At 47.3% G+C, this 24,923-nt stretch overlaps 1 protein-coding gene across 1 annotated transcript in view; it reads right to left on the reverse strand.

Moving 5' to 3' along the window:
* Window positions 1-24,923, reverse strand: part of LOC142290139 (uncharacterized) — a 203,424-nt gene that overhangs the window by 173,700 nt on the left and 4,801 nt on the right. The window contains exon 2 of the mRNA XM_075334076.1: window positions 701-813. Within this exon, the coding sequence (XP_075190191.1) occupies window positions 701-775 (75 nt within the window). The 5' untranslated portion in view covers window positions 776-813. The remainder of the gene's footprint in view (window positions 1-700; window positions 814-24,923) is intronic.

Consider the following 24,923-nt stretch of genomic DNA (forward strand, 5'->3'; position numbering starts at 1 on the left):
CCACTTGAGATTTGCACGGACGAGTGCAATCTGATAAACATCGGATTGCACTTGCACGAGTGCAAAACTATGGGAAAGTGTCCATCTGTGATTGATTCTCATGCCATAGCGGCATGCGGAATGAATCGCAGCATGCTGAGTTTTGCAGCGAGTCTCAGCTCACGCACCCCTATACATCACATGTAATCCGAGTGCAGTGCAATGTACGCAGAGACAATCAGCGGAGGAGATGGGAAGAAAGTGCTCCCTCCCTCTTCTCCACACCATGACCCTTGGCTGACGCTTGCAGCAGAGGGTCATTAGCATATCGCTTCTGATGATCTCGCACCGGAAGCTATTCGCTAGTGGAACCGTACCCTAAAACAAGTAGTCTATGCATGTAGTGGAGCTGTAGAGGGGGCACCTAGAATTTTACTGGTGCGCATGCGAGTCTGACACTGCCTGCTTTCCCGTCTACATAGGCAGTATAGGAAGGAAGTGTCTGACTCCCAGTTTTGTGGCCTTCAGGACGCAGAGTAAAATAAAAAATAGTAACAACACTGAATGCATAACAATCATATCTGTTCTACAGAATTCCTCCTAATGACACTAAAATGAGAGGAGATATTCCATTTCAATCTTTGTGGCCCCTCTTGTCTTATATCAGGCAATAGTTTACACTGTTATACTAGGCTATGTAATATGAAGCAATAAAAATTACCCATGCCATGCTACAGAGGCTGAGGATACTGCAGAATATCTTCTTTAGCCGACACAAGAAGTGAATAATGCCCATCTTTAGAGGAGCAGGGTCATTAAGCCATCATCTTAGTACTGTAAAAGGGAAACAAGAACAAAGCAAGAATTATCTATAGGACTCACATTAGGTAACAAGGCAGCACAGATCACTGCGGGTCTACGCTTTGTACATTTACACAGCATGTAAGACTAATTGCTCGCCGGTACAGAATACGCACCTTGCATTGTATTCACAGATCTTTTCTCACTCCTGTTTCCACTTATTCCATGAACTGCACATAATGGGCTACTGCAAGCAAATCCTTTAATTATGGGGAAATGTTTTTTCGCAACAAGTCTTTTCTGTAAGCTGCTTAAAGGGGCAGTGCAAGGCATCGTGCTAAAGCTTTACTATAAGTCATTGGCTGAAACGCCTAGCATGTGTATTACAGGCTTACCAAAGCATGGCAGTTCAGAAGCAGAATCCTTAGTAAAGACTGGTTTCCCAATGCACCAGGCCCCTATGTTTATCTAGAAGAAAGATCTTACTACTGACAGTAAGGGCTCATGTGCATGTAACTGCTGAATATTCTGCAGCAATTTGACAGCACATGTGCGCATCAAATCGCTGCAGAAACACTGCATAATGGATGCAGTTTTTTTGTTAAAAAAAAAAGCCAATTTCATGCACTCTGGCTGCTGTCCCCACTATAGACAGAGTGGGAGCTGCATCCATAGCGCACAAATTAATTGACATGCTCATTTTATGAAATATCTAAAAATCCGCACATCCAACAAATGTGAACAGGTGCTAACTGAAAAAACATAGTAACTATAAATACATACAGTCACACACTGAAAAAGCCAAAAATGTACAAGGGAAAATATGGCACTGCATTACTGCAAAAGAGAGATATTTAGTTTATGTATTGGCCAATGCATGTAAGCCCGGAAACCAACGGCAAGGTATATCTCTATAATCCGGGAACCTAACTTAAATGCCCCTATCTAGGTTAAAAACATCCGTGTCTGGGCAAAATGCCATGGTTTTTGGGCTTACATGCATTGGCCAATACATAAACTAAATATCTCTCTTTTGCAGTAATGTAGTGCTATATTTTCCCTCGTACATTTTTGGCTTTTTTCAGTGTGCAACTGTATGCATATACATTATATTACAATATATTATATTATATATATTACAATATATTACAATATATTATAATACATGATCATTTTATGAACGCACAGATTTGGGTCAAAATTTTAGCACCCAAATCGCTGCGTTCATAAAAGCATTGTGTGCACGTGTCATGCACAATCTACCTAGATTGTGTAGGGGACGCAGGACGCATGCATTTACGCTGCAGTGCAATACGCACCGTAAATGCATGTCAGTACACAACGTGCGCATGAGCCCTTACTGTTCACCCTGCAATAGCAAAAAAAGGGAGTATTTACACCAAGTGCTTGGTTATTGAGAAAGCATTGTGTACCGTGAGGTTGTCATGACCCAGAAGTAGGCAGAAAAACGTAAAGAATGGTTTTTGCTACTTCATCTGAGAGCAGCATGATTTAGGCAAAGAGACTCTGAATCCAACAATGTATCACTTAGAGTATTGGTTGCAGTCATTCTGACACAATCAAAATTTTTAGATTAAGGGCTCGGGCGCACGTTGCGAAATTGCATGCATTTACGCTGCGTATAGCACTGCAGTGTAAAGCATGCATCCTGCATCCCCAGCACAATCTACGTAGACTGTGAATGAGACGTGCGCACGATGCTTTTATGACCGCAGCGATTTGGGTGCTAAAATTTTGACCCAAATCCGTACGTTCATAAAATGAGCATGTCAATTATTCCGTACGCTATGGATGCAGCTCCCACTCTGTCTATGGTGGGGGCAGCAGTCATAGCGCATGAAATCAGCTTTTTTTGTACAAGAAAACTGCATCTATTATGCAGTATATCTGCAGTGATATGACGCGTGTGGCGCCCCTGACCTGGTCAGGTGCCATTGAGTACTGCACCCACGCTGGGTGAGTGCAAACAGGTAATCCTGATGGCTGGAATAGGGTGTGGACACACAGACACATAGTGACCAGGTCTCACACATACCGTGAAGGGACCCCTGGGCAGACCCAGGAGGGGGCGTGGACTCCACCTCCATTCATGGGGTGCGGTAGAGAAGCTGGTTGGGGTCAGGTAGCACGTGAGGGATATTGCTGCGGCCAAAACAGAGGAAGATCCGACAATACTCAAAACACTGCCCAGGCATTTTAGATTATACCTCTCCTGTGATCCCTCCAAATTAAAGATAAGGGGAATTGATGTGGTAACAGGGGGGATCAGGGGTGGTGATCTTAAGAAACGCCTGGCGCAGTGTGAGACCAAATGGATAGTGACTCTGGATACATTAATTCCTAAAGGTCTAAATGAATCAGTGAGCTAGTTCCTTTTTTATAAATATATTATGACACTGACCATATCTCTTCACTCCTGGGGACCATTGACCTCCATAGCATCTAGTTTATGCGATCATATCTATGCATATTTTATTATATATGAAATTTATTTGTATGATCTGAGGACATTGTGAATTTGCCATCTTTCCCTCACCTGCATCCTTTGTCTTTTTAATCCTTTTAACTTTTTTAACTTCTTATGTTTTCGTGCATCTCCCCCTGACGTTCAGGCTTATGTAATTCTTATATATCCTTTTATTAATAGGATATAGAAATTAACCACATGACCCGCCATCTGAAAATTAAGATCTTTCTGACAAATACAGAAATCTAAGGATGGACTCTACATGACGCTGTCATGTTTCAAAAATACTGAATATCATAAGATTTGTATTATATGTATAGGGACAGATGATTGTATTTACTTTTTCTGTTGTGGCTTGCGGTTGTCTCCGTGCGATCGCGCCTGGTGCGGGGGTCGTGCGTGTGTAGTCGCGGCCATCTAAGTGTTACGCGCATGCGCGGGAGCCTTGGTGACGCGTCTCCACTCCCGCGCATGCGCGATTGTGATTTGACGGTCGGCGTCTCGCGGGATCTCGCCCGGTACACTGACGCGATCGCCGACAGCGAGATTTCCGGGTCTGTGATGATTGCCACCACACATATAAAGCCTGCTATTGGGGGTGAGCGGTACGAGACACCTCCTCCCTGATGAAGATTGCCATTTAATAAGAATCGAAACGTACGTAGGTTATCTTGAGGCTCTTTTCTGACGGAGTCCCCCTCCTTTTTACCTCCTTTGGCTGATATTTGGTGTTTACTTCCACCATAGGTATTGTTAATACATGCCTGCGCAGGGATTTCAGTGGGGCCATTAGTCTAATACGGGCTGCGTTCAGTACTGTGCCACATTGTTTATGGGCTGTATGATTTTAAGAGAGACAGCGTGTTGATATGTAATGCCCATATGTCTTCCCTGTAAATTGACAGTGCTATATTTATATGTTCTGTATTTGTACACCTCAGCCTATGTTACTATCATGCATGGGGGTAACCCGTCATTAACTTTTTAATGTGTTTTTAATGACCCAATGGATGTTCACCCCTACTATGTCTAATAAAAATTTGTATTTTTGCACCTGAAAAACGCTTGTTCTCCCCTCTATGGTATAGCAGTGCAGCATAAAGCATGCGTCCTCAGCACAATCTATGTAGACTGTGTATGAGACGTGCGCACGTTGCTTTTATGAACACAGCGATTTGAGTGCTAAAATTTTGACCCAAATCCGTACGTTCATAAAATGAGCATGGCAATTATTCCGTACGCTATGGTTGCAGCTCCCACTCTGTCTATGGTGGGGGCAGCAGCCATAGCGCATGAAATCAGCTTTTTTTGTACAAGAAAACTGCATCCATTATGCAGTATATCTGCAGCAATATGACGCGTGTGGCACCCCTGACCTGGTCAGGCGCCACTGAGTACTACATGTGAGCGTGAGTGCAAACAGGTAATCCTGATGGCTGGAATAGGGTGGAGACACACAGACACATAGTGACCAGGTCTCACACATACCTTGAAGGGACCCCTGGGCAGACCCAGGAGGGGGTGTGGACTCCACCTCCATTCATGGGGTGCGGTAGAGAAGCTGGTTGCTAGGTTGCAGTGGCAGGCACAGAGGGGGGGCAGTAGTGAACCAGTCTGAAGTGAGGAAGCGCAGTGTGCAGTCGCAGAAGGAGGACGTCCGTGGTGTCACTAGTCAAACCCTGCACGTGTGGTGGCTGTCGGCGGGGGAGTTTGGTTGCCACACAGTCAGCCTGAAAGACACCTCAGGAAGGAGCGAGGGGATTGAGTACGGGGAATCCTAGTAGACCAGGCCCGAATGGGGAAATAGGTCCCTAGAGCAGCAATCCAATTATTCGGTCTGCTAAACCTGCCGGTGAGGGTGCTGGATGTGCCTCACCAACCAATACAGAGTCCACAGCATCAGCAGCAACGAGGGGGCCCATAAGTGAGATAGGGCAAGAAGCCATCTTTACTTGGTCCACGCTGTCAGCAAACAGGCCAGAAAGGGGAGAAAAGGCAGTTGCGACTGTACCACCCTGCGGGCTCGGCTGCGACTGCCGAGCCGCTCGGATCCGTGCTCGTACTGCGGGTGGTGGCTCGAGCCTCTCACGGACCCAGGGGTCACGTCGCTCTGCAAGGGAGTTGGCGCTACACGCGGGGATTTGGGTGAGGTGTTCCACGGCAGGGGCCGCGGTGGTTTGATTTGGGATGTAAGTTTGTGACGCCACCCATGGGTTGTGGTGATTGTAGACACCACCGCTGCGGTGAAGGTATGGGGGCTCCCGGGAGCGGTGTAATGGCGCAGCTAGGTGTTGACCCCTCCGTGGGTAGGGGGTGTTGGTCCCGGGACCCGGTTGCTGAGGGCCGGGGTGCAGGGTGAAGTGTTGTGGTGCGGTGCGGTGCAGTGCGGTGCCTGATGGCACTGGTGTACTCACTCTGACACAACACACTGGAGTCTCTGGTAAACCAAACGGAGTGATGAACGGGGCCCGCAGCCGGCTGCAGCTTCTCCCAGTATAGGTTGGTGGTTTATTAATATGGGGAAGCCGGCAGCCGCCTCACTCACCTCCCCCGCTTGTCTCCGTCCAGCTCCTCCTCGGCATGTTCACCTCCCCCACTTGTCTCCGTCCAGCTCCTCCTCGGCATGTGGCTGTTGCGCTCTGATTGGTGGCCATGACTAACAGACATGGACACACACAGAGCACACTGACACTGCTGTATATATATGACAGGAGAGGCTAGGGACGTACAACAATGGGGGGACATACAGCCCTAGAGGTGGGCATTCAGATCTGAAGTGGTATACAGCACTGGGATGGGGGAAATACAGCTCTGGGGGGAATATAGCACTGGGATGGAGGACATATGACTCGCCCACCCCTGGGCTATGGGACACCCGGTGCCGGGCCGGACTAGTCCGGGGGTAGTCACCCCCCTTCTTCCTGCACTCAGCGAAGCTAATGGCGGCGGCAGTCTTCAAACAGTAAACACACAGTCTTTTCAAAGGCGCACAGTACCCGGTGGGCGCCGGGCACGAAATCCTGTTCGTGACGCCAAAGTTGACTTGCCCACCCCAGGGCTATGGGACACCCGGTGCCGGGCCGGACTAGTCCGGGGGTAGTCAGTGGTGGTGGGGCCCGACACCGTGGCCCTGGTGGGTGTCAGTAAGTATCGCTGGTGATTTGGGAGCAATTAAAGTATTTGTTTCGTGACGCCACCTGTGGTTTGCGGCTATTAAGCCGCCGCTGCTGTGTGAGGCCTCCGGGGTGATGATACGGCAGCAATGGTGGTACTGCTCCCCACAGGTGGAGCGGTGCCCCGGGGACACTGTTGGTGCTCGTGAAAGTCTATGGTGTTGTGTGGAAAACACGGTGCAGAGCCGACAGGCAGTGAAAGAAACAGGCACAAACAGTAGTCTCTTTACCTTCTCCACTTTTACTCGGCAGCAGTTTAGTCCAGGGAGACCGTCACAGATGGTAAAGATGGTCCGGCCGGCCTGGAAGTGCCTGGGGGTGATCTTTGGCCAGTTGAGTATGAGGCCTACTCCCTAATCTTTCTTTTCTTCTATAGGACCTTGCACTCTGAATTTAGCAAAGGCCCTCCTGCTGCTGGGACCAGTGGTTCGTCCCTTTTTCTGTGTGGTAGACTGCGCAGGCCCTCTCTGGTGCTTCTCTGCTGGAATCCACACCGGGCCCTTGGGATGCAGCTGTACCTTCAGATTGCTTCTGGGCCAGGGGGCTTGCAGCTCTCCTGCCCTCCGGATTCGGCTACCAGGGAAGGATTTTATACCCTGGCAACCACAGACTCCGATGTCCGAGTCTCTTCTGTGCCTCTCTGCACTTCTTGCTTCACTGGGCCAAGCTATTCCAGCTCTAGGCCCCAGTTCCACAAGGCAGCACTACTCTGCGTCTGCTCTCTTTGCTTCCTTTCTACAGACTGAACACTACTTCCTCCCTCAGGTCAGACTTAAGGAATGCTCCCTGGAATTCCAGGTTCAGAGCTCCCCCTGCTGGCCGGAGGGAGAACTGCGTTGGATGTTAAACTTACTGGCCAATAGATCTCCCAATTACCTCCAGGCTCAGCATTAACCCTTTGGGAGGGCAATGCTGTTGTGGCGACCAGGTCCTGGGGCGCCACACTCCCCCTTAGTTAAATTCAGTACTCCCGGACTGTAGAAACAAACAAAACATGTTAGAACATTTCATCCCATTATGGGAGGCGCATTACTTAAACGTTACAAACTTAAACACTACTATAAGAGTCCAGTGTGGTTCCCTGCCGGGTGTCCATTACACTGCTCCATGGGGGACCCGCCGCGATCAAACCCCCAACGTAGGCTCTGGGCGTGCGTCAGAGCATTGATGACCCCACTCTATGCACGCCGGACGGGTTTTTCTTCAGGGGTGTTGAGCACACTGGTGCTAACTATGTACAATTAGAGTGTTGGCCACCCATAGTCCAGTGGCCCAATTGTCCATTTACTTAATCACTTAAAACAAAACATTACATACAAGACATTTTCACATAACTATTTACGCTCTGTTAGGTATTTTACTTTATATGTTCTATACCTTGGAGGGGACTGTCCCCGAGTGCTACGTTGGGACCGGCGTAGCTCTGGGGTTTGTCCCTGACTACTTGGAGTGTCTGCCCCCCCCGTGTTATTGGTAGGCCTAACCCTGACAGGGATGCATGTTGGTTGCCTACGGGGTCTCAGATTCGCCAAGGGTACGGCAGGGTCACCACTGGCAGGGGATTGAGCCTCCTGTTCTACTGCTGGCGTGTCAGCTTGTGTTGGAGCGGACGGTTCTTTAGGTGGATCTGGAACCTCTTCTGTTTCTGGCTCGACCAACTGCGGGAACGTCAAGACTGGTACCACTATGGCATTGTTTATTCGGGTCCAAGTTTTGGGGAATTTTCCAAGGATTGTTTGGATCATCTCTTCCTCTTTTTCTTGACTTTGGGGACTTTCTTGTACTTCTACTTCTTTTTGGGTTCTGCACCGTTCAGGGCACGCTTTCAGGCGGTCTCGAGAAACTGCTTGATAGGTCTTGCCTTCATCTTTGCTTATGAGGCATACCTTACTATTGTCAAAGTTGGAGGGGATAATGGTGTAGGGTTCATTCTCCCACTGATCATCTAATTTATGCGCCCTCCGCTTTTTCTTGAGGACCTGTTCTCCAGGTGCTAAGGGAGTTGCTGGGGCTGTTTGATTGTAGTTCTGCTCTTGTCTTGTTCTTGCTTGGGACAGGCTCCTTTCTACGCATTCCTGGACCTTGCGGTACTGCTGTTGTCGCTCTGTATCCCAATCTTCTATCTCCTGAACCACTTCAAGTGACACAGTCCCCATCTCAAAGTCTACAGGTAACTTGCCAGGTCTTGCTCGCATCAGGTAAGCAGGGCTGCAGTTGGTCGAATTTACTGGGATATGGTTGTACAGGTCTACCAGATCTGGTAACTTCTCAGGCCATTGGTTTCTTTCTTCCAGAGGTAGAGTCTTCAGCATATCAATAACCACATGGTTCATCTTCTCGCACAATCCATTGGTTTGGGGGTGGTACGGTGTTGTTCGGATTTTCTTACAGCCGTACATGTTACAGAACTCTTGGAACACTTCGGCCTCGAATGCAGGACCTTGATCAGTCAGTACCCTTTCCGGATAACCGTGAGGCCGACAAAAGTATGCCTGGAATGCTCTAGCTGCTGTTCTGACTGTCTGGTCCTTCACAGGCACTACTACCAGGAAACAAGAGTAATGGTCCACAATGGTGAGGGCGTACACATAGCCTGACCGGCTTGGTGTTAACTTCACGTGGTCCAGGGCCACCAACTCCAGGGGCTGCTTCGTGACAATTGGCTGTAGGGGAGACCTCTGGCTGGCATCATCCTTCCGCCTCAGGTTACACGGACCACAGTCTCGGCACCACTTCTCGATCATCTTTCTCATGTGCACCCAGTAGAACCGATCGCGGAGTAGGGTCTCCAACTTCTTCCACCCGAAGTGTCCTGCTTTATCATGGTAAGCTGCTAGGAGCATCCCTCTGTGGGACCACTATCTGCCAGACGAGTTCATTCGTTCGCCAGTTGACATATCTCTTGCAGAGCTTGCCTTGGTAGGTGAACAGTCGTCCCCTCTCCTTCCACAACTGCTGGGCTTCTTGTGGAGCATCTGGACCGAGATGGGTCTCAGCTTGTGCTAGCTTTTCTTTGACCAATCGCACGGCCGGGTCATCGTTCTGTGTCTCTTCCCAATTTTGGTGGAGTAATGGGTTGACCGAGACCTCGTGCTGGCTCGAGCGCTTCACTCCTACAGCATGCTCACACTGGGAAACACCTTGGTGATGGAAAGCCGGTAACTCTATCTCTTCGAGTTCATCCAGGTCTTCTCCAGACTCGGGTAAGTGAGGCATTCTGGACAGCGCATCAGCATTGTTATTCTTCTTGCCAGCCCGGTACTTGATGGTAAAGTCAAAGTTAGACAGCCGGGCCATCCATCGCTGTTCCAACGCACCTAACTTGGCTGTTGCCAGATGTGTCAACGGATTGTTGTCCGTGAAGATGGTGAACTTGTCCGATGCCAGATAGTGCTTGAAGCGTTCAGTCACTGCCCAAACAATAGCGAGGAACTCCAGCTTGAAGGAACTGTAGTTTTCTGGATTCCTTTCTGTGGGCCGAAGCTTCCTACTGGTGCAAGCTATCACCTTCTCTCTGCCTCCCTGCACCTGGGACAGAACTGCTCCCAGTCCCACGTTGCTGGCGTCTGTATACAGTACAAACGGCTGGCTGTAGTCAGGGTAGGCCAGAATTTCTTCTCCTGTGAGAGCCCCTTTCAGCCGGACAAAAGATGTTTCTATTTGGCTGTTCCATTCAAATGGAGGGCTCTGCTTCTTAGCCTCCTTTGGCTGGCCCATCAGGAGATCTTGAAGAGGCGCTGCTATCTTTGTGAAACCATCAATGAACCTTCGGTAGTAGCCCACCAGCCCAAGGAACTGCCGCACCTCCTTTACCGTGGTGGGTCTTGGCCAGTCCTTGATTACGGTGACTTTCTCCGGATCAGGTGCCACACCTTCTGCGCTGACCACATGACCCAGGTACTGTACCTTTGGCTTCAAGAGGTGACATTTGGACGGCTTTATCTTCAGGCCATACTCCGACAGGGACTCAAACACTTCTGCTAAGTGCCTCAGGTGATCTTCGTAGGTCTTGGAGTAGACTATGACGTCATCCAGGTACAATAGCACGGTTTCAAAATTGTGATGGCCCAAGCAGCACTCCATCAATCTCTGATATGTCCCTGGGGCCTTGTAGAGCCCGAACGGCATACAATTGAACTCGCAGAGACCCATTGGTGTCGTGAATGCAGTCTTCTCTTTGTCCGCCTCTGCCACGGGAACCTGCCAATACCCACTGGTGAGATCCAGGGTGGAGAAATAATTAGCTGATTTTAAGGCCGTTAGTGACTCTTCTATTCTGGGTAGTGGATAAGCATCTTTATGTGTAATGCGGTTAATTTGTCTGTAATCTACGCACATTCTCATTGTACCATCTTTTTTCTTTACGAGCACTAGTGGAGCTGCCCAAGGGCTACAGCTATCTCTGATAACCCCAGCCTCCTTCATTTCCCGTAACATTTCTTTGGCACGCTGATACTGTGCTGGGGGTACAGGGCGGTATCTCTCTTTAATGGGATGATGATCACCCGTGGGGATTTGATGTTTAACCCCTTTTACCTGCCCAAAATCTAGGGGGTGTTTGCTGAAGACCCGCTCGTACTCCTGTACCACCCGGTAAACCCCATGCTTTTGGTGTGAGGGGGTGGAGTCGGTGCCCACATGTAATTTTTGGCACCAGTCTTCCAGCTGCCCCTTGGAGCCATTGTCTTCCGCCTGGTCGGACGGGATCAAGGGTTCCACTGCTTTGATGGTATTGTTACTGACAGTGTACAGTTTTGCTACAGTGGCGTACCGGGGAAATTTGGCTTCCTCCTCCCCACAATTCAGGACACGGACGGGCACTCTCCCCTTGCGGACGTCTGCTACCCCTCTGGCTATCAGGACTCCAGGCCTACTGTCTGAATACACCGGTTCTACCAAGGCCTGGTAATCCTGACCCTTGAGGCCTATTGCTGCCCGACACCATATCAACATTTCCCTTCTTGGGGGTATTGCAATGGGGAGGGGGTCACTTACCCTCACACTGCCAATTTCTCCTCCGGCCAGCTCTACCTGCTGCCTCCTCATCAGGGCTCTGATCTCCCTCTGTAGGGCACGCTGCTGCCCGGAGCTGGCAGTTTCAGACGCCTGTTGCAACAAAATTATCACTTCGGCAATACAATTTTCTATCACATTTGTACCAATGGTTAGCAGTGGGTCAGATTCTTTGCGATCAATATCTACAATTATCATCCCCTGACATGGCAATTCTACCCGCCCCACTTTAATGGTTACTTCTTTATACCCAATTTGAGGTAAGGGCTGACCATTACTGGCCACAATTGTTAAATCATCATCTGGGCCATGGTCAATGTCTGAATCAGCCCAATATCTTTTGTACAGTTTATAAGGGATGGTTGTTACCTGGGACCCCGTATCCAGGAGGGCATTCAAAGGGATCCCCATCCAGCACAATAGGAAGGACCGGGCGTCCTCCCACATACTTGCTGTGACTGGGGGTTGAGCCGGGCTTCCTTACACCTGGGGGTCGGCTCCTGGCCCCAGGCTCGGCCCATTTAATGGACAGTGTCTTGCAATATGGCCCGCCTGGCTGCAGCGGCGGCAGATCGGTTGTCCCGTTGAATCATACCGATCTGTGTCTTTTCCTCGGGTCGGCGGAATCCTCCTCTGTCGCATCCATGGGACGTCATCTGGGCTGGAGGCCAACTCGATTCTTGCAGGCGATGGGGTCACTTGTAGAGACTGCACGGTCCTGGCAAGGGCAGCTACAGTCTTGGTCAGCTCCTGGACCTGCTGTCTGAGCTCTGCAGTGGGATCCTTATCCAGGGACTGCGCCTCAGCCCCTGCAGCGGCTCGTGTTGCAGGCACCACCCCTGGGTACGTGATAGCAAGAGGCCGGAGGGGTACTGGGTCATTCGGTGTAGATTCCCTCAGTACCCGGATGGCCTGGTCCTTAAACTTTGCAAAGTCCAGAGCAGGGTTCTGCAGGACCATGATAAGCAGCTGGGTCCTGTGGGCATCTGACAGGAGCCCTTCTATGAACTGCTCAGTTAGGAGTTTGTCTTCTTCACGTACACTCTCTGGGTCCACCTGTTTAATTGCTTTCAGGGCCTCCTGCAAGTTTAAGGCATAGTCCCTTATGCTGTCTCTGGCCCGTTGTTTGCACCAAAAGAATCTCATCTTTATTTCTGCTGCAGTGCGGGTGTCAAAAGTACTCTTTAACTTGGCCAGTATCTGGGTTGCTGTCCCTTTATCTGTATCAGGCCAGGACTTCACGCTGGGCCGCACCGGCTAGCTGCCCCATTAATATGCCCACCTTCTGGCTCTCAGTCAGCGGATACACCCGGAACAAGCTGTGCAGCCTTTCTCTGAAGTCGCTCAGGGTATGTGACTCCCCGGAGTACTGCGGCAGCCATTCTGCTCCCGGGATGTACGGCATTGTGATCGGCATTACCGGCGCTACCGCGGGGGCTGGGGCGACGGCGGCTGGGATTACATCGGCCGGTGCTGCTGCGTCTTGAACTACTACAGCCACCGGCTCTCCCTCGGTGTCGGACATCTTCCTCCCCCTTAGTGAACCTTGCCAGGCTCCGCTTTCTTTTTACAATCTCTTCCGGGTAGCGCGGGGTTAACGACCCTCCGCTCTGATGGCGCGCTCCCTTCGCGCTCTTTTTCGGGCACACCACCCTTCTTCCTGCACTCAGCGAAGCTAATGGCGGCGGCAGTCTTCAAACAGTAAACACACAGTCTTTTCAAAGGCGCACAGTACCCGGTGGGCGCCGGGCACGAAATCCTGTTCGTGACGCCAAAGTTGACTCGCCCACCCCAGGGCTATGGGACACCCGGTGCCGGGCCGGACTAGTCCGGGGGTAGTCAGTGGTGGTGGGGCCCGACACCGTGGCCCTGGTGGGTGTCAGTAAATATCGCTGGTGACTTGGGAGCAATTAAAGTATTTGTTTCGTGACGCCACCTGTGGTTTGCTGCTATTAAGCCGCCGCTGCTGTGTGAGGCCTCCGGGGTGATGATGCGGCAGCAATGGTGGTACTGCTCCCCACAGGTGGAGCGGTGCCCCGGGGACACTGTTGGTGCTCGTGAAAGTCTATGGTGTTGTGTGGAAAACACGGTGCAGAGCCGACAGGCAGTGAAAGAAACAGGCACAAACAGTAGTCTCTTTACCTTCTCCTCTTTTACTCGGCAGCAGTTTAGTCCAGGGAGACCGTCACAGATGGTAAAGATGGTCCGGCCGGCCTGGAAGTGCCTGGGGGTGATCTTTGGCCAGTTGAGTATGAGGCCTACTCCCTAATCTTTCTTTTCTTCTATAGGACCTTGCACTCTGAATTTAGCAAAGGCCCTCCTGCTGCTGGGACCAGTGGTTCGTCCCTTTTTCTGTGTGGTAGACTGCGCAGGCCCTCTCTGGTGCTTCTCTGCTGGAGTCCACACCGGGCCCTTGGGATGCAGCTGTACCTTCAGATTGCTTCTGGGCCAGGGGGCTTGCAGCTCTCCTGCCCTCCGGATTCGGCTACCAGGGAAGGATTTTATACCCTGGCAACCACAGACTCCGATGTTCGAGTCTCTTCTGTGCCTCTCTGCACTTCTTGCTTCACTGGGCCAAGCTATTCCAGCTCTAGGCCCCAGTTCCACAAGGCAGCACTACTCTGCGTCTGCTCTCTTTGCTTCCTTTCTACAGACTGAACACTACTTCCTCCCTCAGGTCAGACTTAAGGAATGCTCCCTGGAATTCCAGGTTCAGAGCTCCCCCTGCTGGCCGGAGGGAGAACTGCGTTGGATGTTAAACTTACTGGCCAATAGATCTCCCAATTACCTCCAGGCTCAGCATTAACCCTTTGGGAGGGCAATGCTGTTGTGGCGACCAGGTCCTGGGGCGCCACACATACAGCTCTGGGGGGTATACAGCACTGGGGTGGGGGACATACAGATCTGGGGGGTATACAGCACTGGGGTGGGGGACATACAGATCTGGGGGGTATACAGCTCTAGGGTGGTATACTGCACTGGAGAGGGGGTATACAGTTCTGGGGTGCTATACCGCACTGGAGTGGGGGGGACGACATACAGCTCTGGGGTTATACAGCACTGGAGTGGAGGACAAACAGCTCAGGGGGGTATACAGCATTGGAGTGGGGGACAAACAGCTTTGGGGGTATACAGCTTTGTGGGGTGGGGGGGATACAGCTCTGGGAGGTATATAGCTCTGGAGTGGGGGAACAGCACTGGGGTCAGGGGACAGACAGTTCTGAGGGGTATACAGCACTGAGGTGGGGTGAATAGACAGTTCTGGGGTTATAAATCACTTGGGTGGGGTGAATAGACAGTTCTGGGGTATATAGCACTGGGAGTGGGGTGAATAGAGAGTCCTGGGGTATATAGCACTAGGGTGGGGTGAATAGACAGTTCTGGGGGCATATAGCACTGCGGTGGGATGAATAGATAGTTCTGGGGGTATACAGGACTGGAGTGGGGGACAGGACATACAGCTCAGCGTGAAGTTGATGCTTCGGCTAATGTCTGACAGAGTCTTCATCTGTGGGTTGAGCCTAGAATGTATGGGTTCCTTCCAGGTTAGTGGGCGTGACCAGCTTCATGACAAGTCATACCTGGAAGGAACCCGTACAGTCTAGTATCTAACTTTTCTATTGGATGCAGTTCACACTGCATGCTAACTCCACCCACAGACGAACTTAGGCCCTACAGACCGCAGAGAAGGCTGCATTCAGGTGTGGATGTAAGGCTATGTTCACATTTCCGTTTTTTTGCATCAGTCCCCTGCGTTGCTTGACACTTGTGACTGATGCGTTGTACAACAGGTGGCAAGAAATGGAATCTGTCATGAGAAAGCGGATTCCGTGAAATGATTTCAGTATAAAAACGAGAGAGAGAACGATTTGCTGATTGCTCTCAAAAGCCAGCCGCCGGGCGAACAGCTGATCTTTCCGGCCGCTGGAACTACATTTACAGTGGATCATGGTTTTTTACTGTGCGCATGCTCACAGTAAAAAAAAAAAAAATCGATCTGCTGCACAAAAAAAACCCCGTTGCATTTAGCGTTGCTCCCGCCTGACGGTCAGTCAGTAAACAATGCAGGGCCATCAGCAATCCGTTGCTAATAGAAGTCTATGGGGAAAAAACGGATTCCTGCTAAATATTTTGCAGGATGCCGTAATTCCTCAAGGCGACGGATTGTGACTGAGGCAAAACAATGGAAATGTGAACATAGCCTAAGAGCCATCAGCCAGGGAAGTGCGGATGCCGGCATGAGCGCTGAGGGCTGCCCTTGCTGAAAGGTGCTGACGCTGACCCTGGCCGCTGGTGAGACTCAGAGAGCTGAATCAGTCGGCCCGACAGCGCCCCCCCCCCGACACTGCGCCCGGGGGAGATGTCCCGCCAGCCCCCACTAGATACGCCTCTGCACCATAAGCATAACAACCAAAATTAACTCTTCCGTTAAATTGTATCAGTCACAATCCGCTGCTCTGGTAAACAACGGAATCCGTTTAGCGGATTCCGTTGTTCCCATAGACTTGTATGAGCGGCGGATTGTGACTGATGATGCTGCGTTGCACCCTTCGCCCGACTGATCAGTTGTGGAACGACTGACCGCGGGGCGAAGGAACGCAGCCTGTAACGTTTTTTGAGCAGCGCAATCCGTAGAATTTCGCTGCACATGCTCTCTCTGGCTCCCTGCACATGTAACCAGGATACACATCGGGTTACTAAGCAATGCGCTTTGGTTAGTTACCCGATATTTACACTGGTTACGTGTGCAGGGAGGCCGACACTTCCCCGCTCGGCTTCGCCCCCTCCCGCACTCCGCATATATATACACATACAGACACACACACACCTGTCCCAGGCCATGCAGTCCCCACGGCACTGACGTCCTCAGTGCCACGGCCCCGCTCGGCTCCACCCACCCCGAACTCCGCCCCCCTCACGCTCCGCCCCCAGCACACAACGGAGTCCGACAAGGAAGTCTGTTCTTTGTCATCCGTTGTACAACGCATCAGTCACATGCGTCAAGCAATGCACGTGACTGATGCAAAACGGAAATGTGAACCTAGCCTAAAAAGGGAACAAGATGCAAAAAAAAAAATATTAAAACTAAATTTTATTTATAATTTGTTAAAATGAACACAATTACAATATTAAAAATAAGCAAAGAGTCCTCATACTTGAAGACTATTCACACAAAATTATATCCCAGTGGCATGAAGTAATTTAAAAGGACATGCAATTTGTACACTAATGAGTTACAAGACACAACAAATAGTCACCAAAATAACTGTATGCAATTCACATTGGTGGTAAATGGTTGAAAAACACTCAATATATCAAAATTAATGAATAATAGTAACAGTTCTGACCTTAAAACACAAATTACAATTAATTTTTACTGTAAAATAATTTAGTGAAGAAATCTTAAATTAAAAAAAAAATGTATGGCTAGGTAGTTTATAACATTCACAGGCAGTTAATAATTTGTTGTATGTAGTCACTTATATGTGCTAGGTAGTTCATAATACATATATTACAGGTAGTGGAAAATTGTTTATATGTACTGAATATAATTTATAAATACATCTACATGTAATCATAGCCGTTGAATACAACCTTATAAAGCAGGGCTCATAATAGTGTTATCTATATAATATTTTGGGTTTACTATAACAAAGGATAGCATATAAAAATTAATTGAATTGTTGTTTTTTGTTTTTTTTAACACCGGCATAATTTAATTGTGTGAATTGTCTTCAAGTATGAGGATACCTTGCTTATTTTTAATTGTTTTAATTTTAACAAACTGAATAAAATAAATTTTAATATTTTGGGGGATTTTTTTGCATCTTGATCCTCTATTGGAGTTAGTTTTGGTTGTTCTGCTATCTTTCTTGTACCCGTCTCTTTTGTCTGCTGTCTCTTTCTTGTATCCGCTCTTTTGTCTGCTGTCTCTTTCTTGTATCCTGTCTCTTGTACCCGTCTCTTTTGTCTGCTCTCTTTCTTGTATTCTGTCTCTCTTTTGTCTGCTCTCTTTCTTGTATTCTGTCTCTCTTTTGTCTGCTCTCTTTCTTGTATCCTGTCTCTTTTGTCTGCTGTCTCTTTCTTGTATCCTCTCTTTTGTCTGCTCTCATTCTTGTATTCTGTCTCTCTTTTGTCTGCTCTTTCTTGTATCCCATCTCTTGTCTGTGGTCTTTCTCGTATCCTTTCTTTTGTCTGCTGTCTCCTTCTTGTATCCTGTCTCTCTTGTCTACTGGTCTCTTTCTTGTATCCTGTCTCTTTTATGTGCTGTCTTTCTTGTATTCTGTCTCTCTTTTGTCTGCTTTCTTGTATTCTGTCTCTCTTTTGTCTGCTGTCTCTTTCTTGTATCCTCTCTTTTGTCTGCGGTCTCTTTCTTGTATCCTGTCTCTTGTCTGCTGGTATCTTTCTTGTATTCTGTCTCTCTTTTGTCTGCTGTCTTTCTTGTATTCTGTCTCTCTTTTGTCTCCTCTTTCTTGTATTCTGTCTCTCTTTTGTCTGCTGTCCCTTTCTTGTATCCCGTCTCTCTTGTCTGCTCTCTTTCTTGTATCCGGTCTCTCTTGTGTGCTGTCTTTCTTGTATTCGGTCTCTCTTTTGTCTGCTCTCTTTCTTGTATCCTGTCTCTTTTGTCTGCTGTCTCTTTCTTGTATCCTGTCTCTCTTTTATGTGCTGTCTTTCTTGTATTATGTCTCTTTTGTCTCCTCTTTCTTGTATCCCGTCTCTTTTGTCTGCTGTCTCTTTCTTGTATTCTGTCTCTCTTTTGTCTGCTGTCTTTCTTGTATCCTGTCTCTCTTTTGACTGCTGTCTCTCTCTTTTATCCTGTGTCTCTTTTGTCTGCTGTCTCTTTCTTGTATCCTATTTCTCTCTTGTTTGCTCTCTTTCTTGTATCCGGTCTCTCTTGTGTGCTGTCTTTCTTGTATTCTGTCTCTTTTGTCTGCTCTTTTTTTGTACCTCTTGTCTGCTTTCTTGTATTCTGTCTCTGTTTTGTCTTCTCTCTTTCTTGCATCATGTCTCTTTTGTCTGCTGTCTCTTTCTTGTATCCTTTTATGTGCTCTCTTTCTTGTATTCTGTCTCTCTTTTGTCTCCTCTTTCTTGTATCCTGTCTCTTTTGTCTGCTGTCTCTTTCTTGTATCCTGTCTCTCTTTTGTCTGCTGTCCCTTTCTTGTATCTGTTACGTCACCACCGGAGTTCACTCCATCGACTTCTACTCCGATCGCCAGGCGCTGCCGTGTTCCTGCCGTGGATGGTGCTGGTGATGGGAGAGGAGTTGATGCCAGCGGTGCCGGTGGGCGCAGGCTCCGCTCATCCACTGGTCTGAGTTTCCTTGTGATCTGCAATGCCACTGGCTAACTGTAGGTGGCGGGTGTCTCCCAGCTGAAGTACCATCATTCAGCTACAGCTTATGGGAAGACACCTTACCCTTTTTAATGCCCCTCCTGTCTGCTGACCTCTGCCAGAGATAGTTCTGAAAATTCTGGCTCCTGTTTCGTCCTGTTCTGTGATTTTGTGTGCTGATTACCACTTGTTTCTCCCTACCCGCCTGCCTGCTCTTTTTGTACCTCGCTGCCAGATCCGGTTTTGACCTCTGCTTGTTTCTGATTACATCCTTGCCTGCCGATTTTGTCCCTGTTCCAAAATTCCTGGTTTGACCTTGCCTGACTGCTACTCTCTCGGACTGCAGCCTTCCTCAGGTAGTGATCTCCAGGGCCCTGTGTAATTCCAAATCCCTGTATAGGGGTTAAAGGGTTTCAGGGTTTTGGGGGTCCTGCTTGGTGAGTGGCTTCCCTCTAGCCTGTCCATTACAGCTCGTCTGAGTCTGTGGATCCAGGCAGGCATTACAGTATCTGGTCTCTTTTGACTGCTGTCTCTTTCTTGTATTCTCTCTTTTGTCTGCTGTCTCTTTCTTGTATTCTGTCTCTCTTGTCTGCTGTCTCTATCTGTAACTTCTTTCATGTTGTCTCTTTCCTGCTCATCTCTTTTACTTTTGTTTCTGTCTCTATAATCTCGGCTCCACTTGCGTTTCACATAGACAAGTGTTTTATTGAATTGCATTTGCTCCAGTATAAAACTTTGGGGCAGTGTCCATCCGCGATTCTTTTTTCATCCTGTATCGCGAAAGATTCCAGCCAAATTTGCATTCAAAAAGTAAAATTGTGCTCTTTCCCTTCTGAGCACTGCCATGCACCCAACAAGTAGATTTTCTCTTGTTGCCCTTGTGCAAATTAAAGATTTGGGCCTAAAATAATATTTTTTGGGGAAAAAGTAACATTTTCATTTCTTCCTTCCACATTGCTTTAGCTGCTGTGAATCACCTGAAGGGTTAATAAACTTCTTGGATGTGGTTTTGAGCAGTGTGAGGGGTACGGTTTTTAGAATGGGGTCACTTTTGGGTATTTTCTGTCACCTCAGCCTCTCAAAGTCACTTCAAATATGATGTGGTCCCTAAAAAAAAATGGTTTTGTAAATTTTGTTTGAAAAATGAGAATGACGTAGCTGAACTGGAGAGGGTGCAGAGAAGAGCGACCAAGATTATTAGAGGAATGGGTGGGCTGCAATACCAAGACAGGTTATTAAACTTGGGGTTATTTAGTTTGGAAAAACGAAGGCTTAGGGGGATCTAATCACAATGTATAAATATATGAGGGGACAGTACAGAGACCTTTCCAAAGATCTTTTTACACCTAGGCCTGCGACTGGAACACGGGGGCATCCGCTACGTCTTGAGGAAAGAAGGTTTAATCATAAGTACAGATGAGGATTCTTTACTGTACGAGCAGTGAGACTATGGAACTCTCTGCCGCATGATGTTGTAATGAGTGATTCACTACTAACATTTAAGCAGAGCCTGGACGTCTTTCTTGAAAAATTTAATATTACCAGTTATGTGTATTAGATTTTATGACAGGGTGTTGATCCAGGGAACTAGTCTGATTGCCGGATGTGGAGTCAGGAAGGAATTTTTTTCCCCATTGGAACTTGTTTGCCACATTGTTTGTTTTTTTTTTTGCCTTCCTCTGGATCAACATGTTAGGCTACGGGTTGAACAAGATGGACTTGGGCGGGCTTTGCACGTTGCGACATCGCAAGCCGATGCTGCGATGTCGCACGCGATAGTCCCCGCCCCTGTCGCAGGTACGATATCTTGTGATAGCTGGCGTAGCGATAATTATCGCTACGCCAGCTTCACATGCACTCACCTGCCCTGCGACCGTCGCTCTGGCCGGCGACCCGCCTCCTTCCTAAGGGGGCGGGTCGTGCGGCGTCACAGCGACGTCACACGGCAGGCGGCCAATGGCGGCGGAGGGGTGGAGATGAGCAGGATGTAAACATCCCGCCCACCTCCTTCCTTCCGTATAGCCGCTGGCGGCAGGTAAGGAGATGTTCCTCGTTCCTGCGGCTTCACACACAGCGATGTGTGCTGCCACAGGAACGAGGAACTACATCGTACCTGTCGCGGCACCGGCATTATGGAAATGTCGGAGCCTGCACCGATGATACGATAACGACGCTTTTGCGCTCGTTCATCATATCATCTAGGATTTACACACTACGACATCGCAAGTGACGCCGGATATGCGTCACTTTCGATTTGACCCCACCAACATCGCACCTGCGATGTCGTAGTGTGCAAAGCCGCCCTTAGAGTCTCCCTTCAACCTTAAAAACTATGATACTATGAATGAGAAATTGCTGATAAAACTTTGAACCTAACAGAAAAAAAAAAAAAAATTGCGGTGATTTAAAGTAGACATGTGGGAAATGTTATTTATTAACTATTTTGTGTGACATTATCATCTGGTTTAAGGGCATAAAAACTCGAGAAATTTTCAAAACTTTTCGATATTTTCACAAATATGATAGTCCTAAATTTTACCACCATCATGAGTACAATAGATCACGAAAAACAGTCCCAGAATCACTGGGATTTGTTGAAGTATTTCAGAGTTATAACCTCATAAAGCGACACTGGTCAGAAATAAAAAAAATTGGTCATGAAAGTGAAAACATGCTGGGGGGGGGGAGGTAAAGCTGTTAAGAGGGGTTTTGGCAAAACTAACCAGCTTTGCAACATCATTTACGGCAGCAGTCCTTCCTACCCTGGAATCGGCCAGCGGCGGCATCTTGGGGCTCCTCTTCTGCGTGCGCCGCAGCCTCCTGGTCACTCTTCCAGCCTTACTGTCAGCTCTAATGGGTGCAGACCTTCCCAGTCCTACTAAGCCGTATAGTATAATGCGTGGACCCAGCAGAGCTTACAGGCAAGTGATTACCTCCGGAGCTCTCCTGCTATGCAGCCGGTCACATGCCAAGCCACACCTCCCCACATTATACAGTGTTTCCACCCATATCCTGTCCATCGCCATTAACTTGAGAATGGCGACAGCTATAGGCATATAAGTGGTGTCTAGGTATAGTAAAGTATCCATGCGCTACGCAATGAAACCACCTATTACGCCACCTGGTGGAAAACAACGGAGTTAGCATTTTTATGTCGAAAACGGAATGAGACAGAGAAAAAAAAGTGAATTACAAAATTGTAGGGCATCATCAACTCAATATGAATCGACTTTTCTCCATGCAGAATCATGGACACGCGTGTACGCTGCACGGAGACACGTTCAGTCAAAAATCACTGATGTGTGAGCAGACCCATTGATTATAATGGGTCTGCGTATGTCAGTGATTCTGGTACGTACAAAAAAAAAAGCACATACGTACCAGAATCACTGACGTGTGAAGGGGGCCTAAATCAAAGAAATCTAGCTGTGAGGGATACCAAAGTAGATACAGGATCATTAGGCTATGTGCGCATGCTGCGAATTTTGCCGCGTTTTTGGTCAGAAATGCATGACTTTGCTTCACCAGCAAAGTCTATGAGTTTTAATTTTTTGCTATCCACACGGTGTTTTGTTGTTGTTTTTTTTAGCTGCGTTTGAGGTAAAAAAAAAAACAAAACAAAACAACAGGTCAATTTTTTTCTGTGGTTTTCCACCCATGCAAAGCATTGGAAGAAACGAAGAGGACACAGGAACAAAAACGCTGCATCTTTGTGGTCACAATAAAAAGGCAACGTGCGTCCATAGCCTTAGCCTGCACAAGGTTTTTGTTCACCTGTGATAGTCACCAACTCTTCATGGTACAGAATTCAGAATTTATAGTCAAAATCAATGTTCACGCAAAAATATAAAATTAAGTCATTATCTAGCATTGCTAATTATACAGCGAGAGAATGTCCACAAAATGCTAAATCATAGAAGGAATAAAAAAAAAACCATAAAGAAATATGAAAAAACAACAAAATTTTGCTATATGCTAATTTTGCATTCGTTTCGCAACGAATAAAATCGCAGTGAAAATCCACAGCATATAGCGACATATTGCAGATTTAGAATCTACTCTGCAAGTCAATTTTAGTGTTGAACAACTGATATATTACACACGATTTGTTTTGTTTTTTTGTATTCTTTTCATTGGTGAAAACTCAAAGAATTGACATGCTGCAGATTTTTTTTCGCAACCAAATCTGCAGGGAAAAAAAAATCCTGAACATGTGTGCAACACTTCAGAATTTTCATAGACTTTGTTGGATATCAGGATATCCTTTCAGATTTGTGAAAATCTGCATGAAAAAAGAAAAGCAACAAAAAGACGCAGCAAAAACACAATGTGTGCACACAGCCAAAGGGTACTTCATGTTCACAGTTTTTGGTGAGGTAAATAGAATGGAAACTTCAGCTCACCTGCTGCCCAGACTGCTCAGCCTTGCGGGTGCCTAGGATCCTTCGGTTTATCCCAACCGGTAACAGGCAACGTGGAGTGTAGAAGGAAATGATCCGGCACAAAATCATTAAAAAAAAAAAAAAAAAAACAGCGTGAAGACCAAGTATCCACTCAGATGGTAGGCATGGGGATCATGATAACTTAACGCGTTTCGGACTGTTATAAAAGCAAAAAAAGTCCTTAATCATAAGTGTCTCATGAACACTGCAGAGCTACTAAAATAGACTGATCTGAAGAGTAAGTAAGAGGGAGGAGTGGAGGTATGCTAATCACATGCAATCATCAGGTGGAAGTCAGGATTGATGGAGTCACCCTTCAATTGGGAATATGTGTTTAATATGTGAGATTAATTGTATATAAAGAAAAACAGAAAGGGGGGAAAAACAGATGTGTAAAAATAAATATGAATATAAATATGAAAATGAAATGAAAATAAATACAAATATAAATATAAAAGTGGGAATAAAGGTAAAAATAACAACAAAATGGTACCAATTGGTTAGATGGGTTTTGGATAGTGAGATTTATATGTCCAATGTATAAAATCTGTATTAAATCATTCACATAATCTAATATGAATATATATATAATCAACACCCATACGGGGATCGACACTATTCATATGTGTGTGCATAAATCTCCCTTCGATCTGTATGGGGGGGGGGGGGGAAGGGGGAAAGTGGGTAGGGAATAACCTGGAAAAATAATCAGATTAATCGTATCCTTATATTGGGGAGGATTAGGGGGGCCCATCAAAAACTACCCTGTAAATATCTATATATCCCCTATAATACGAGCAGATCGGGCAGATTTCTGATCATTGCTGAAATGAGAGTATATACATCCTCTGTAATACAAGCAGATCGGGCACATTTCGGATAGCTGCTGAAGTGGGACTTCATATATCTCTTATAATACGAGCAGATTGAACAAGGAGATTTTGTGCCGGATCATTTCCTTCTACACTCCACGTTCACAGTTTTTGGTGGATTTTAAAGCAGATTTTTTTTTTGTGACCTATGAAGCAAAAGTGTGAACTAAAAATGTTAACATATGGATGGAAGCAAAACGTACAGTGCCTTGCGAAAGTATTAGGCCCCCTTGAATTTTTCAACCTTTTCCCACATTTCAGGCTTCAAACATAAAGATAAAAAATGTCATGTTATGGTGAAGAAACAACAACAAGTGGGACACAATTGTGAAGTTGAATGAAATTTATTGCTTATTTTAAACTTTTGTAAAAAAGAATAAACTGAAAATTGGGCGTGCAATATTATTCATCCCCTTTACTTTCAGTGCAGCAAACTCACTCCAGAAGTTCATTGAGGATCTCTGAATGATCCAATGTTGTCCTAAATGACTGATGATGATAAATATAAGCCACCTGTGTGTAATCAAGTCTCCGTATAAATGCACCTGCTCTGTGATAGTCTCAGGGTTCTGTTTAAAGCACAGAGAGCATCATGAAGACCAAGGAACACAACAGGCAGGTCCGTGATACTGTTGTAGAAAAGTTTAAAGCTGGATTTGGTTACAAAAAAATTTCCACAACTTTAAACATCTGAAGAAGCACCCTGCAAGCGATCATATTGAAATGGAAGGAGTATCATACCACTGCAAAAATACCAAGACCCGGCCGTCCATCAAAAATTTAATCTTGAGCAAGGAGAAGACTGATCAGAGATGCAGCCAAG

This window comes from Anomaloglossus baeobatrachus, chromosome 2 (genome assembly GCF_048569485.1).
Source record: "Anomaloglossus baeobatrachus isolate aAnoBae1 chromosome 2, aAnoBae1.hap1, whole genome shotgun sequence".
NCBI lineage: Eukaryota > Metazoa > Chordata > Amphibia > Anura > Aromobatidae > Anomaloglossus > Anomaloglossus baeobatrachus.